This window comes from Dipodomys spectabilis, unplaced genomic scaffold, assembly GCF_019054845.1.
Source record: "Dipodomys spectabilis isolate Male_0828 unplaced genomic scaffold, ASM1905484v1 ptg000331l, whole genome shotgun sequence".
NCBI classification, from domain to species: Eukaryota; Metazoa; Chordata; class Mammalia; order Rodentia; family Heteromyidae; genus Dipodomys; species Dipodomys spectabilis.
This window is the reverse complement of record NW_024871008.1, coordinates 245,446-256,097: the sequence shown is the minus strand read 5'-3', so window position 1 is coordinate 256,097 and position 10,652 is coordinate 245,446. Positions and strand designations below refer to the sequence as shown.

The following is a 10,652-nucleotide window of genomic DNA, read 5'->3' as shown; positions in this document are numbered from 1 at the left end:
GCTTCTGACTCAAGAGTCTAGAAGAGTCAAAGAACATTGAGGCTCAGGGGCTCATGCCTGTCATCCTAGCTACTCGGGAGACTGAGATCTGAGGATCACAGTTCAAAGCCAGCCTGGCAGGAAAGTCTGTGAGACTCATGTCCAATTAACCACCAAAGAAACTGGAAGTGGAGCTTGGATCAAGTGGTAGAGTGCCAGCTTTAAGCAAAAAAAAAAAAAAAAAAAATCTCAGGGGCAGTGTTCAGGCTCTGAGTTCAAGCCCCAGGACTAGTACTAAGATAAAAGAGTCAAAGAGCTCCCACAAGTCCTGTACCAGCCCCGCCTGACTCCAATGACAGGGTAGGAGAAGCTCCTGTTTATTAAAGTTGCAGAATTTGCTAGACCTGAGAAATTCTACAGGTGATTAATCCCCTTCACCCATGCCCTTCCTCACTGGCCACTTTCTTTGCGGGCCACTCCCTACCACCCCGTGATGAGAACAGCCCAGGAACCAGAAGCATGGGGGTCAAAGCCTGGGTCTGCACAGGGGGTAAGGTGGCATGCCAAGGAGCAGAAGTGCTGGGTCAGCCTGAGGGCAGGTGGATGATGGCCTGGGGGGCACCTGCCGGCCCACAGGGAAGGGCTCAGCTGCCGGCAGACAGCCTTGCACTGGGGGTGTGAGTGTGGAGGACCTGTATGCCTGGTGCTCAGGGAATGGCTGCAGGTGGCGGGGAATGGTATCCCAGCGGCTCTGCAGGAGTCTGATGTCTTCTAAGGATTCTCTTGGACAATTCTCAGAGCTGGGATTTCTGGGCAGCTACTGGGATGACCTTTGAATTCGACCAGCAGAGGGCGGGAAGGAGACCTTGTGTCCTGCAGGGAGAGAGAGATATCCTGGGGTGAGGCAGGACCAGGGCACCTTGGTCACACGCCGAGACCCTCACCTACCCAGCGGCAGGGGGAGCAGGGCCTGCGAGGGCCACAGTTTGGCCTCCAAAGGTGGGGCCCGGGGCCCTGCTTGGGCTGTGACTTCAACTGTCACGTGGTCCTTGGAGAAGGTGAAACTGAGTTTGTTCCCCAGGTAGGAGAAGCCAATGAGATGCACTCCAGAGACACCGGCTGGGCACAGGGGGTCAAAGGTCACACCTGCCTCAGTGACCCTGCGGGGAGAGCTGGGTGAGGACATGCATGTGGGAGGAGGTGGCCACTCTGCTGGCCACTGTACTCACCTAAACCCTGTGCATCCGAAAAGCACTGCCTGCAGGAAGCCCCCCATGCCCGTCAGGAAGTTCACGGCACCCGACCCGTCCGCATTCTCTGTCCACACCTGGAAAAGCCAAGGGTGGCAGGCAGGGACGCCCAGGCCAGTGGCCCTCCTAGGCCTGCTGTTCCAAGGTCAGGCAGGAGTGACCAGAGCTGAGACCCTGTTGAGACTCCCACCAAGGGCTCAGGAGGGGTGAGCAGGGGGCAGGAGTTCTGCTGACCTTGAAGGGCTCAGTGATGTAGGCGAAGCTTCTGTCCAGAAAGCCCCGCACCCTAGCTGGGTCCTTCAGTTCCATCCATCCCACAGCAAACATGCTCTGAGGTCAGAGTTCAAAGAACATGTGAGGGTAAAACCCACTGTGTGGAAGGAAGAGAGCCAAGTGAGACAGCCCCTCACCCAGGTCATGGCAGGGCCCTGGGGAGATGTCACAGCCTCATAAATCTCCAGGTTCTTCCTGCGGACGTCGGGGCTCAGCCGGAAGGGGACAGGGTATCCCAGGAGCACCACATCTGCCTGCTTCACCTCCTCCCCTGGAGGAGACGTGGTAGTGGTGGGTGCCAGGTCCGACGCAGAGTCTGGGGTCTCCACAGGGCGGAAGGCCACTTACCAGGCTCATACCCATCAAACTCAGGGTGGAAATTCCGCTCTGGGTCAAAGGGCACTTTGATCTTGTCAGCTACCACCAGCCACTGGTCTGGAACAGACAGACCCAGATCCTGGGCCAAAGCAGCAGCAAAGCGCAGGCTAGGGGGAGAGCAAAAGCTGAAGCCTCGGCAGACTGGCAGGGCCTGCCTGAGGGGCGGCGCTGGGGCAGAAGTGGGGGTGGGGTGCCTGACCTGTTCTGGACCAGGACATTGGTGTACACGGAGTTGTTGACTCCTGAGTGGTACTCGTCAGGCGGCATGACCCCTAGGCACACAAGGCCACCACAGCCTTCAGCGCAGCTCAGGAGTGAGGAGGCAGGCACCTGTCCCCTCCCCCCGCCCAACGCCTCCCTGGGCCTCACCCTTCAGGTGGTATTCCTCATCCTGGGAGCTCCACTCCACACGGCTGCACCAGAACTCAGCCACAGCCCTGACTACATCCCAGCCACCAGCCTCTCGGAAGAGCTGCAGGTCCTGCGGGGTAGAGAAAGGATGAGGCCCAGGCCCAGGCCCGGTGCCCATACCCCAAGCATCCAGAAAGGAAACCCTGTGCCCCATAGGCCTCTCCAGACGATCTCCCAGGACCAGCCCCACCTAGTTACAAGGTGGGCATGTCGAGGCTGCAGGGACACACACCTGGGTGGTGAGGTAGTACAGCTGGAAGGCCAGCACCACAGCCCCGTTGACGTGGACCTCCTGGGTCCCATAGACCTCTTCCGGGCAGACCTCCAGACCAGAGCCTGCGCTCTCCCAGGCGAACTTGGCTCCCTGTGTGGGGCAGGGGTGGAGATGAGTCAGCTTCAACCCCAGCTTTACCCTTGCAGAGGTTCAGAGAGGGTGGCGCTCTAGTGCGCTCTCTCTGCCCCACCATAGGCCTGGCCAGCTGCCCACTGTGCGCTGCTCCTGGGGCGTGGACCCTAGGGGGTACTGAGCCACACTCACCCGGTAGCCGAGGCTCCGCGCGTTCTCCAGGGCCCCACCCAGAGTTCTGATTCGGTACTCTAAGATGGCCCTGGCAGCCTCTGGGTGGAATGCCAGGATATTTGGGAACATCCAGAGATCCTAGGAGAACATCAGTTCTGGAGCTGAGCAAGTGCTCTCATCCTCTGTGACGCCACCCACCCACATCCAGCCCTGGTGGCTGCCGGCCAGCGCTCAGCACGCAGGCACCAGCCAGCGCTCAGCACGCAGGCAGCGGCCAGCGCTCAGCATGCAGGGCAGCGGCCAGCGCTCAGCACGCGGGCAGCGGCCAGCGCTCAGCATGCGGGCACCGGCCAGCGCTCAGCACGCACGGCAGCGGCCAGCGCTCAGCACGCACGGCAGCGGCCAGCGCTCAGCATGCAGGCACCGGCCAGCGCTCAGCACGCACGGCAGCGGCCAGCGCTCAGCAGCGGCCAGCACTCAGCATGCACGGCAGCGGCCAGCGCTCAGCACGCAGGCAGCGGCCAGCGCTCAGCATGCAGGGCAGCGGCCAGCGCTCAGCACACGGGCAGCGGCCAGCGTTCAGCACACACGGCAGCGGCCAGCGCTCAGCACGCACGGCAGCGGCCAGCGCTCAGCACGCACGGCAGCGGCCAGCGCTCAGCACGTACGGCAGCGGCCAGCATTCAGCACGCAGGCACCGGCCAGCGCTCAGAATGCAGGCAGCGGCCAGCGCTCAGCACGCACGGCAGCGGCCAGCGCTCAGCACGCACGACAGCGGCCAGCGCTCAGCACGCAGGGCAGCGGCCAGCGCTCAGCACGCAGGGCAGCGGCCAGCGCTCAGCACGCAGGCAGCGGCCAGCGCTCAGCACACAGGGCAGCTGCCCTTTGGCAGGGTCTGTGCTGCTCTCTTCAGAAGGAGACTCTAGGGGCTGCTTCCAGGCCCACCCTGGGCCGTTCCTGCCTGCCTACTCTCCAGCCGCGCTTCACTCCCCTGTGACACACGGGTGTGCCCAGGGGCTCCAGTCAGGACCTGACACAGGCTTCCTGTGCCTGCCTGAGCTCAGCCTCCTGCGGCCTCATCCGCAAACGGCCATATGCTGCTGGTAAGATGCACGGGAGGACATGGGGTGGCCCTGGGCCCCCTCACTCTCCTCCTCTGCCTCCAGGCCACCAACACCCACCTCCCACACGCTCGTCCCCAGACCCCACTCCTCACGCGCTCCCCCCCACCCCCGTTCTCCAGCGGCGGAGTGTTTTTTCAGAGCATCTGTCTCTGTGGCTTCCTCGGGAAAACTCCAGGCCCACACCCCCGACTCTACCAGGCCTGACCTCCACACTGCCAGGGTCCTACTCTGTCCTCACAGCCGCACACTTCAGCTCAGCCTGTGCACCTCCGGTGCGCTGGAGCTCTCACCTGGATCACTCTTCTCTACCAGAATCCTGAACCCCCTTCTGAGATACCACCGCCTCCAGGAAGCCTTCCCATCTACCATGCACCTCCCTAACCACGAGCTTGACACTGAGGAGGGTAGCCAGTCAGTGCTCTAAGTGCCACTCGCGTGTGGCTGGTGCTGGGAGGTGTGAGAAGATACACACCTGGTCCCAAAAGACGTGGCCCCAGTAGCACTCCTCCCGGCTCCCATTGGAAAGGCCCCCGGGGCTGAGGCCGTGGCAGATGCAGTTCTGGGTCCCAGGCTGGGGCAGGGCACTGAGCAAGTAGTAGAGACAGCCACGCAGGGCTTGGCGCAAAGCCAGGGGTCCCACCACATCCAAGCCACAACCTGCCCAGAGCTGGGCCCAGGCCTCTGCGTGAGCTGTGTACAGAGTGCCCTGGGCCTGTAGCTGCAGGACCTCACCCAGGCAGGCCTGGGCCTCGGCCTGGCTGCTGCCCACCACAGTTAGGAAGTCCCAGGTCCTGTCTTTCTCTCCTTCTCCAAGAGTCAGGGCCGAGGGCACTGGCATCCACAGCATGTGTACCTCCTGCTGTGGCCCTCCAGGCTGTTCCGGCGTGAGTGTGTGGCCATACAGGTACCTTCCAGAGCACAGAGGGGACTCAGGACAGGCTACCTCTGGGGCCTCCCAGGAGGGTCCCAGCCCCCTCCTCACCGGAATCCCTGGAAGTCAGGCCCCAGATGCAGGTCTAGGTCTGGGCTTTCTGGGGAGAAGGCAGAACGCAGCAACACGGTGATGGGTGGGCTTCCTGCCGCCAGGCGCTCAATGGACACAGTGAAGGCCAGAAGATGAGGCAGCGTGCGGTGGGCATAGATCCGCTGGGAGGCCCGGAAGCTGAGGCCTTCCAGGGTGTGCAGGAATGAGCCTGGCAAGGGTAGGGTAGCTGTGGTCATGGGAAGGTCATGAGAATGGGAAGGACCGTCCCCCCCCTTGTCCCCCCCCACAGAGCTTGTGAAGCTGTGGCCTCCTGGGGTGGAAGCTGACTGCAGGGTAGTCCCTAGGGGGGGGCCCAGGCTGGCCTCAAACTCTAGATCCTCGCTCCTCAGCCTCCTCAGTGCTGGGACTTACAAGCATGAGCCACCACACTAGGTTTCCACGCACACCTTTCCTGGGTGGGGCTTCCTGAAGCACGGTCTCCCCTCTCAACTGGAAACAGCTTGGGGAGGGACCGAGAGTCCAGAGGCAGCTACCTGTGCTGGTGTCCAGGACAAAGGTGGCGGTGGGCTGCTCCCCGGGGCCTGCAGGAGCCTCCAGCCTGGCGCAGAGCGGGCTGGGCAGGGCGGCCCGGTGCGTGTGCCCCCCGGCCCCGTTGTACACGCCATTCACGTGCAGTGTGCCGTGGTACACGCGTGTGCCCAGGTACGCGTTGGTCACGGGGGCCAGGAGCCGGGGGTCGCTGGGCAGCGAGCGCGCGGCGAACGCGGCCGGGTCCCCGGGGTCGCCGTCCATGGCGGCCTGGAAGGGCGGAGGTCGCGGCCGGCGGCTGCCAACGCCCGGAGGACGGTGAGGGCGCGGGCGTCACGCGCGGGCTCACCGAGCTTCCGACCCGGTTCCCCGGGAGAATGCCAACCCTGACCGGCCTCCCCGGCCCGGCGCCCACACCCTGAACCCGCCCGAGGGGAAAGGCCAGCCTGCGCCTGCGGCCGGCCCGCGGGACGGCGTGCGACCGGACGGGCGGGCGTGCCGACCCGGCGGGGCCGAGGGCGAGCAGGGGCGGGCGGGACGGGGGGGGGGGGGCGGGGGCGGGGGCGAGCAGGGGCGGGCGGGACGGGGGGGTGGGGGGGGGGCGAGCAGGGGCGGGACGGGACGGAGGGGGCGGGGCCGAGGGCGGCGCAGGGGCGGGCGGGACGGAGGGGGCGGGGGCGAGGGCGGCGCAGGGGCGGGCGGGACGGAGGGGGCGGGGCCGAGGGCGGCGCAGGGGCGGGCGGGACGGGGGGGGGGGCGGGGGCGAGCAGGGGCGGGCGGGACGGGGGGGGCGCAGGGGCGGGCGGGACGGAGGGGGGCGGGGCCGAGGGCGGCGCAGGGGCGGGCGGGACGGGGGGGGGCGCAGGGGCGGGCGGGACGGGACGGGGGGCGGGGCCGAGGGCGGCGCAGGGGCGGGCGGGCCGGTGGGGGGGACGTGGCACGGGAGGGCGGGGGGGGGGGAGTCCGGGCACGGCTCGGGGCGGTGGGGGGGACGTGGCACGGGAGGGCGGTGGGGGGGGGTCCGGGCACGGCTCGGGGCGGTGGGGGGGACGTGGCACGGGAGGGGGCGGTCCGGGCACGGCTCGGGGCGGGACGTGGCACGGGAGGGCGGGGGACAGGGTGCAGGGCGCGGGACGTGGACCGGGCGGAGACGGAGCTCGGGACAGAGTCAGACACAGGAGCGCGGGTCTTTGGGACTCACCGCAACCCGGTCCGGTCCCTTAGCGTCCCAGACAGCGCCCGGGACCCTCGGCTCTACCCCGAGACCCGCGCTGCTCCGGCGGAGGAAGGAGAAGCCTCTTTCCGCGAGGAGCCGCGAGACCCGGGCCAGGCCCCGCTCGGTCCCGCCCCGCACGTCCCGGGCGAGCGGACACGCCCCCTCGGCGGGAGGGGCTCCCGGCCCCGCCCCTCTCTGGGCGGAGTTCCGCGGCCCCGCCCCCCGGTGGGCGGGGCTCCGCGCTGCCGGGCCCTCGGGCTGTCTCTTCAGGAGGCCGCTTCCCTTCCGGGAGCCGGGGCGCTGCCCCGCCCGAACCCTCCCCCCCTCCCCAAAACGGAATGAACGGTCGGCTTTTGACCTTACGCATAACCTTGAGCGCGTGGCTCACGCCAGTCATCCTAGCTACTCAGGTCTAGGACCTGATTTGCGTTCAGCCCGGCAATCAACCGCCGGAAAGGTGGAGGAGGCGGCGCGGCTCCGGCGGACGGCGCCGGCCGGTGGCTCGCGGGAGTGGAGGTGGACGGCCCCCACTCGTCCTCCTGGAGCAGCGATCCCGGTGCGGGACGGCGCGCTCCCCAGCTCCCAGCCCAAGTCCAGTGACGCCTGGAGCGGGTGCGGGCCCCGTCCCGGGCTGCCCGGCCTGGCGTCGGTCCTGTGCTCTGCCCCGCCCCAGCCAGAGTCAGCTAGAACGCGGCCCCCAGCCTGCCCCGCCCGCCCCGCCATCCTGTCCTGCCCGCCCCGCCATCCTGTCCCGCCTGCCCCGCCAGCCTGCCCCGCCAGCCTGCCCCGCCCGCCCCGCCATCCTGTCCTGCCCACCCCGCCAGCCTGTCCCTCCTGCCCCGCCAGCCTGTCCCTCCTGCCCCGCCAGCCTGTCCCGCCCGCCCCGCCATCCTGTCCCACCTGCCCCGCCAGCCTGCCCCGCCAGCCTGTCCCTCCTGCCCCGCCGGCCTCCCCCGCCATCCTGTCCCTCCTGCCCCGCCAGCCTGTCCCATCTGCCCCGCCGGCCTGCCCCGCCATCCTGCCCCGCCATCCTGTCCCTCCTGCCCCGCCAGCCTGTCCCGCCTGCCTCGCCAGCCTACCCAGCCCCAGCCAGTCTGCTCAGCTAGAACACTGCCCCCCACACCCCCGCCTGCCCCGACCCGCCCGGCGGCCCCGCCCCGCCTGCCCCATCTGCCCCGCCCCTCCCGTCTGCCCCGTCCCTCCCGTCTGCCCCGCCCCTTCTGCCCTGCCCCGTCCGCCCACCCCGCCAGCCCGCCCTGCCCCGCCTTCCCCGGCCCTCCCTCCTGCCCCGCCCCGCCCCGCCCCTCCTGCCCCGCCCCGCCTTCCCCGCCCTGCCCCGCCTTCCCCGGCCCTCCCTCCTGCCCCGCCCCGCCCCTCCTGCCCCGCCCTGCCCCGCCTTCCCCGCTCCTCCCTCCTGCCCCGCCCCGCCCCTCCTGCCCCGCCCTGCCCCGCCTTCCCCACTCCTCCCTCCTGCCCCGCCTTCCCCGCCCCTCCTGCCCCGCCCCTCCCTCCTGCCCCGCCCCTCCCTCCTGCCCCGCCCCGCCCCTCCTGCCCCGCCCCTCCCTCCTGCCCCGCCCCTCCCTCCTGCCCCGCCCCTCCCTCCTGCCCCGCCCCGCCCCTCCTGCCCCGCCCCTCCCTCCTGCCCGGCCCCTCCCTCCTGCCCCGCCCCTCCCTCCTGCCCCGCCCCTCCCTCCTGCCCCGCCCCGCCCCTCCTGCCCCGCCCCGCCCCGCCTTCCCCGCCCCTCCCTCCTGCCCCGCCCCGCCCCGCCTTCCCCGCCCCTCCCTCCTGCCCCGCCCCGCCCCGCCTTCCCCGCCCCTCCCTCCTGCCCCGCCCCGCCCCTCCTGCCCCGCCCCGCCCCGCCTTCCCCGCCCCTCCCTCCTGCCCCGCCCTGCCCCGCCTTCCCCGCCCCTCCCTCCTGCCCCGCCCTGCCCCGCCTTCCCCGCCCCTCCCTCCTGCCCCGCCTTCCCCGCCCCTCCCTCCTGCCCCGCCCCTCCCTCCTGCCCCGCCCCTCCCTCCTGCCCCGCCGGCCCCCGGACGGGAGGGGAGTCGCTTTCTGCCCAGCCGCTCACCCTGGCCTGGCCTGCCTGGCCCTCCGCGACGCATGCCCCATGCCACCCACGGTTCGCCCGAACCCGCACTGGCTGCGGGCCGTCCCGCTCGTGGCTCAAGCGGGACGGCGGCCGTGAGGCCAGTGCGGATCTGAACAGCCGCCTGGCCAAGGCCCCGCCCTCACTGACCCCGCCCCCTCACTGGCCCCGCCCCCTCACTGGCCACGCCCCCTCGCTGACCCCGCCGCGACAGAGCGTTCAGAGTGCGCGCCCGCGGCCCTGGGCCCCGCACGTTCCCTGCCGGAGCGCCCTTCCTCACGGGCCCTCCGAGCGCCCTTCCCCGCGGGCCCTCCGAGCGCCCTTCCCCGCGGGCCCTCCGCCCGCCCGAGCGCCCTTCCTCACGGGCCCTCCGCCAGAGTGCCCTTCCTCGCGGGCCCTCCGCCTGCCGAGCGCCCTTCCCCGGGGGCCCTCCGCCTGCAGGAGCGCCCTTCCCCGCGGGCCCTCCGCCCGCCGAGCGCCCTTCCCCGCGGGCCCTCCGCCTGAAGGAGCGCCCTTCCCCGCGGGCCCTCCGCCCGCCGAGCGCCCTTCCCCGCGGGCCCTCCGCCTGCCGAGCGCCCTTCCCCGCGGGCCCTCCGCCTGCAGGAGCGCCCTTCCCCGCGGGCCCTCCGCCCGCCGAGCGCCCTTCCCCGCGGGCCCTCCGCTTGCAGGAGCGCCCTTCCTCGCCGGCCCTCCGCCTGCAGGAGCGCCCTTCCCCGCGGGCCCTCCGCCTGCCGAGCGCCCTTCCTCGCGGGCCCTCCGCCTGCAGGAGCGCCCTTCCTCGCGGGCCCTCCGCCCGCCGAGCGCCCTTCCTCGCGGGCCCTCCGCCTGCAGGAGCACCCTTCCCCGCGGGCCCTCCGCCTGCAGGAGCGCCCTTCCCCGCGGGCCCTCCGCCCGCCGAGCGCCCTTCCCCGCGGGCCCTCCGCCGGAGCGCCCTTCCCCGCGGGCCCTCCGCCTGCAGGAGCGCCCTTCCTCGCCGGCCCTCCGCCTGCAGGAGCGCCCTTCCTCGCGGGCCCTCCGCCCGCCGAGCGCCCTTCCCCGCGGGCCCTCCGCCCGCCGAGCGCCCTTCCTCGCGGGCCCTCCGCCTGCAGGAGCGCCCTTCCCCGCGGGCCCTCCGCCTGCCGAGCGCCCTTCCCCGCGGGCCCTCCGCCTGCAGGAGCGCCCTTCCCCGCGGGCCCTCCGCTTGCAGGAGCGCCCTTCCTCGCCGGCCCTCCGCCTGCAGGAGCGCCCTTCCCCGCGGGCCCTCCGCCTGCCGAGCGCCCTTCCTCGCGGGCCCTCCGCCTGCAGGAGCGCCCTTCCTCGCGGGCCCTCCGCCTGCAGGAGCACCCTTCCCCGCGGGCCCTCCGCCTGCAGGAGCGCCCTTCCTCGCGGGCCCTCCGCCCGCCGAGCGCCCTTCCCCGCGGGCCCTCCGCCGCCGCCTCCGGTGCCGCTCCCAGTGGCCTCTCAGGCCCTGATCTCCACTCGGCTTTCCTGCACATGCATCGGTCACGCGCCCGTGTGCTGTGCCTTGTCTATTTACCATGAATGCATTATTATCCATTATCCTAGCATTCAAATATGACATATACGCACAGTGCTCTACATACTAATGCATTGTGTTTACTGCATCTTGTGTATCAAACATACTGTGCACAATACAGTTATCTATCTTCTGTCATATTTACTTATGATGACGTGTGTGCTGTACCCTGTTTGTTTTGTGCATCTATTTATTGTATCAAGTTCATGTATTACTTATGTACTTATTGTCTTTTTGTCAAAATGCCAGCTCAAGGAGGACGGTTTTGTCTGCTTTGTAGAACGAACTTATTTATAAAGGGCGCACTGCAAAGTGTCCCCTCTGCAAGGGTCTCGGGGCTGGCCACGCTGGGCGGTGATGAGCAGACGCCTCAGAGTTCAGGGC

At 69.7% G+C, this 10,652-nt stretch overlaps 2 protein-coding genes across 3 annotated transcripts; one reads left to right on the top strand and one right to left on the bottom strand.

Moving 5' to 3' along the window:
- Positions 1-305: 305 nt before the first annotated feature.
- On the bottom strand, positions 306-6,763 carry Pgghg (protein-glucosylgalactosylhydroxylysine glucosidase). Of its 2 annotated transcripts, XM_042665539.1 has the most exons (14): positions 6,650-6,761; positions 5,454-5,746; positions 4,918-5,128; positions 4,408-4,843; positions 2,830-2,949; positions 2,524-2,655; positions 2,250-2,361; positions 2,080-2,152; positions 1,851-1,987; positions 1,640-1,773; positions 1,464-1,559; positions 1,209-1,306; positions 928-1,139; positions 306-852 (listed from the first exon to the last, which is right to left on the bottom strand). In XM_042665539.1, the coding sequence occupies exons 2-14, from the start codon at positions 5,710-5,712 to the stop codon at positions 797-799; spliced, it is 2,076 nt and encodes a 691-aa protein (XP_042521473.1). In that variant the 5' UTR covers positions 5,713-5,746; positions 6,650-6,761; the 3' UTR covers positions 306-796. The 2 variants fall into 2 exon arrangements, with proteins under 2 accessions (XP_042521473.1, XP_042521474.1); XM_042665540.1 differs by lacking the exon at positions 928-1,139 and having other exon boundaries at positions 6,650-6,763.
- LOC122095028 (basic salivary proline-rich protein 2-like) lies at positions 5,711-10,273 on the top strand. Its single transcript, XM_042665554.1, has 4 exons — positions 5,711-5,766; positions 6,673-6,778; positions 7,122-7,276; positions 9,454-10,273. Exons 1-4 carry the CDS (start codon positions 5,711-5,713, stop codon positions 10,271-10,273), a joined length of 1,137 nt encoding a protein of 378 aa, XP_042521488.1.
- Positions 10,274-10,652: the final 379 nt, after the last annotated feature.

What these genes read in the sequence shown, in the direction of transcription:
- LOC122095028 (XM_042665554.1), top strand. Translation starts at nt 5,711, where the DNA reads ATGGCGGCCTGGAAGGGCGGAGGTCGCGGCCGGCGGCTGCCAACGCCC. An exon ending in AGCCGCGAGACCCGGGCCAG is followed by an intron (nt 6,779 to 7,121) that starts GCCCCGCTCGGT and finishes ACCGCCGGAAAG; the next exon opens with GTGGAGGAGGCGGCGCGGCT. An exon ending in TCCAGTGACGCCTGGAGCGG is followed by an intron (nt 7,277 to 9,453) that starts GTGCGGGCCCCG and finishes CTCCGCCTGCAG; the next exon opens with GAGCGCCCTTCCCCGCGGGC.
- Pgghg (XM_042665539.1), bottom strand. Translation starts at nt 5,712, where the DNA reads ATGGACGGCGACCCCGGGGACCCGGCCGCGTTCGCCGCGCGCTCGCTG. An exon ending in AATGTCCTGGTCCAGAACAG is followed by an intron (nt 1,988 to 2,079) that starts GTCAGGCACCCC and finishes CTCTCCCCCTAG; the next exon opens with CCTGCGCTTTGCTGCTGCTT. An exon ending in ACATCACTGAGCCCTTCAAG is followed by an intron (nt 1,307 to 1,463) that starts GTCAGCAGAACT and finishes TGGCTTTTCCAG; the next exon opens with GTGTGGACAGAGAATGCGGA.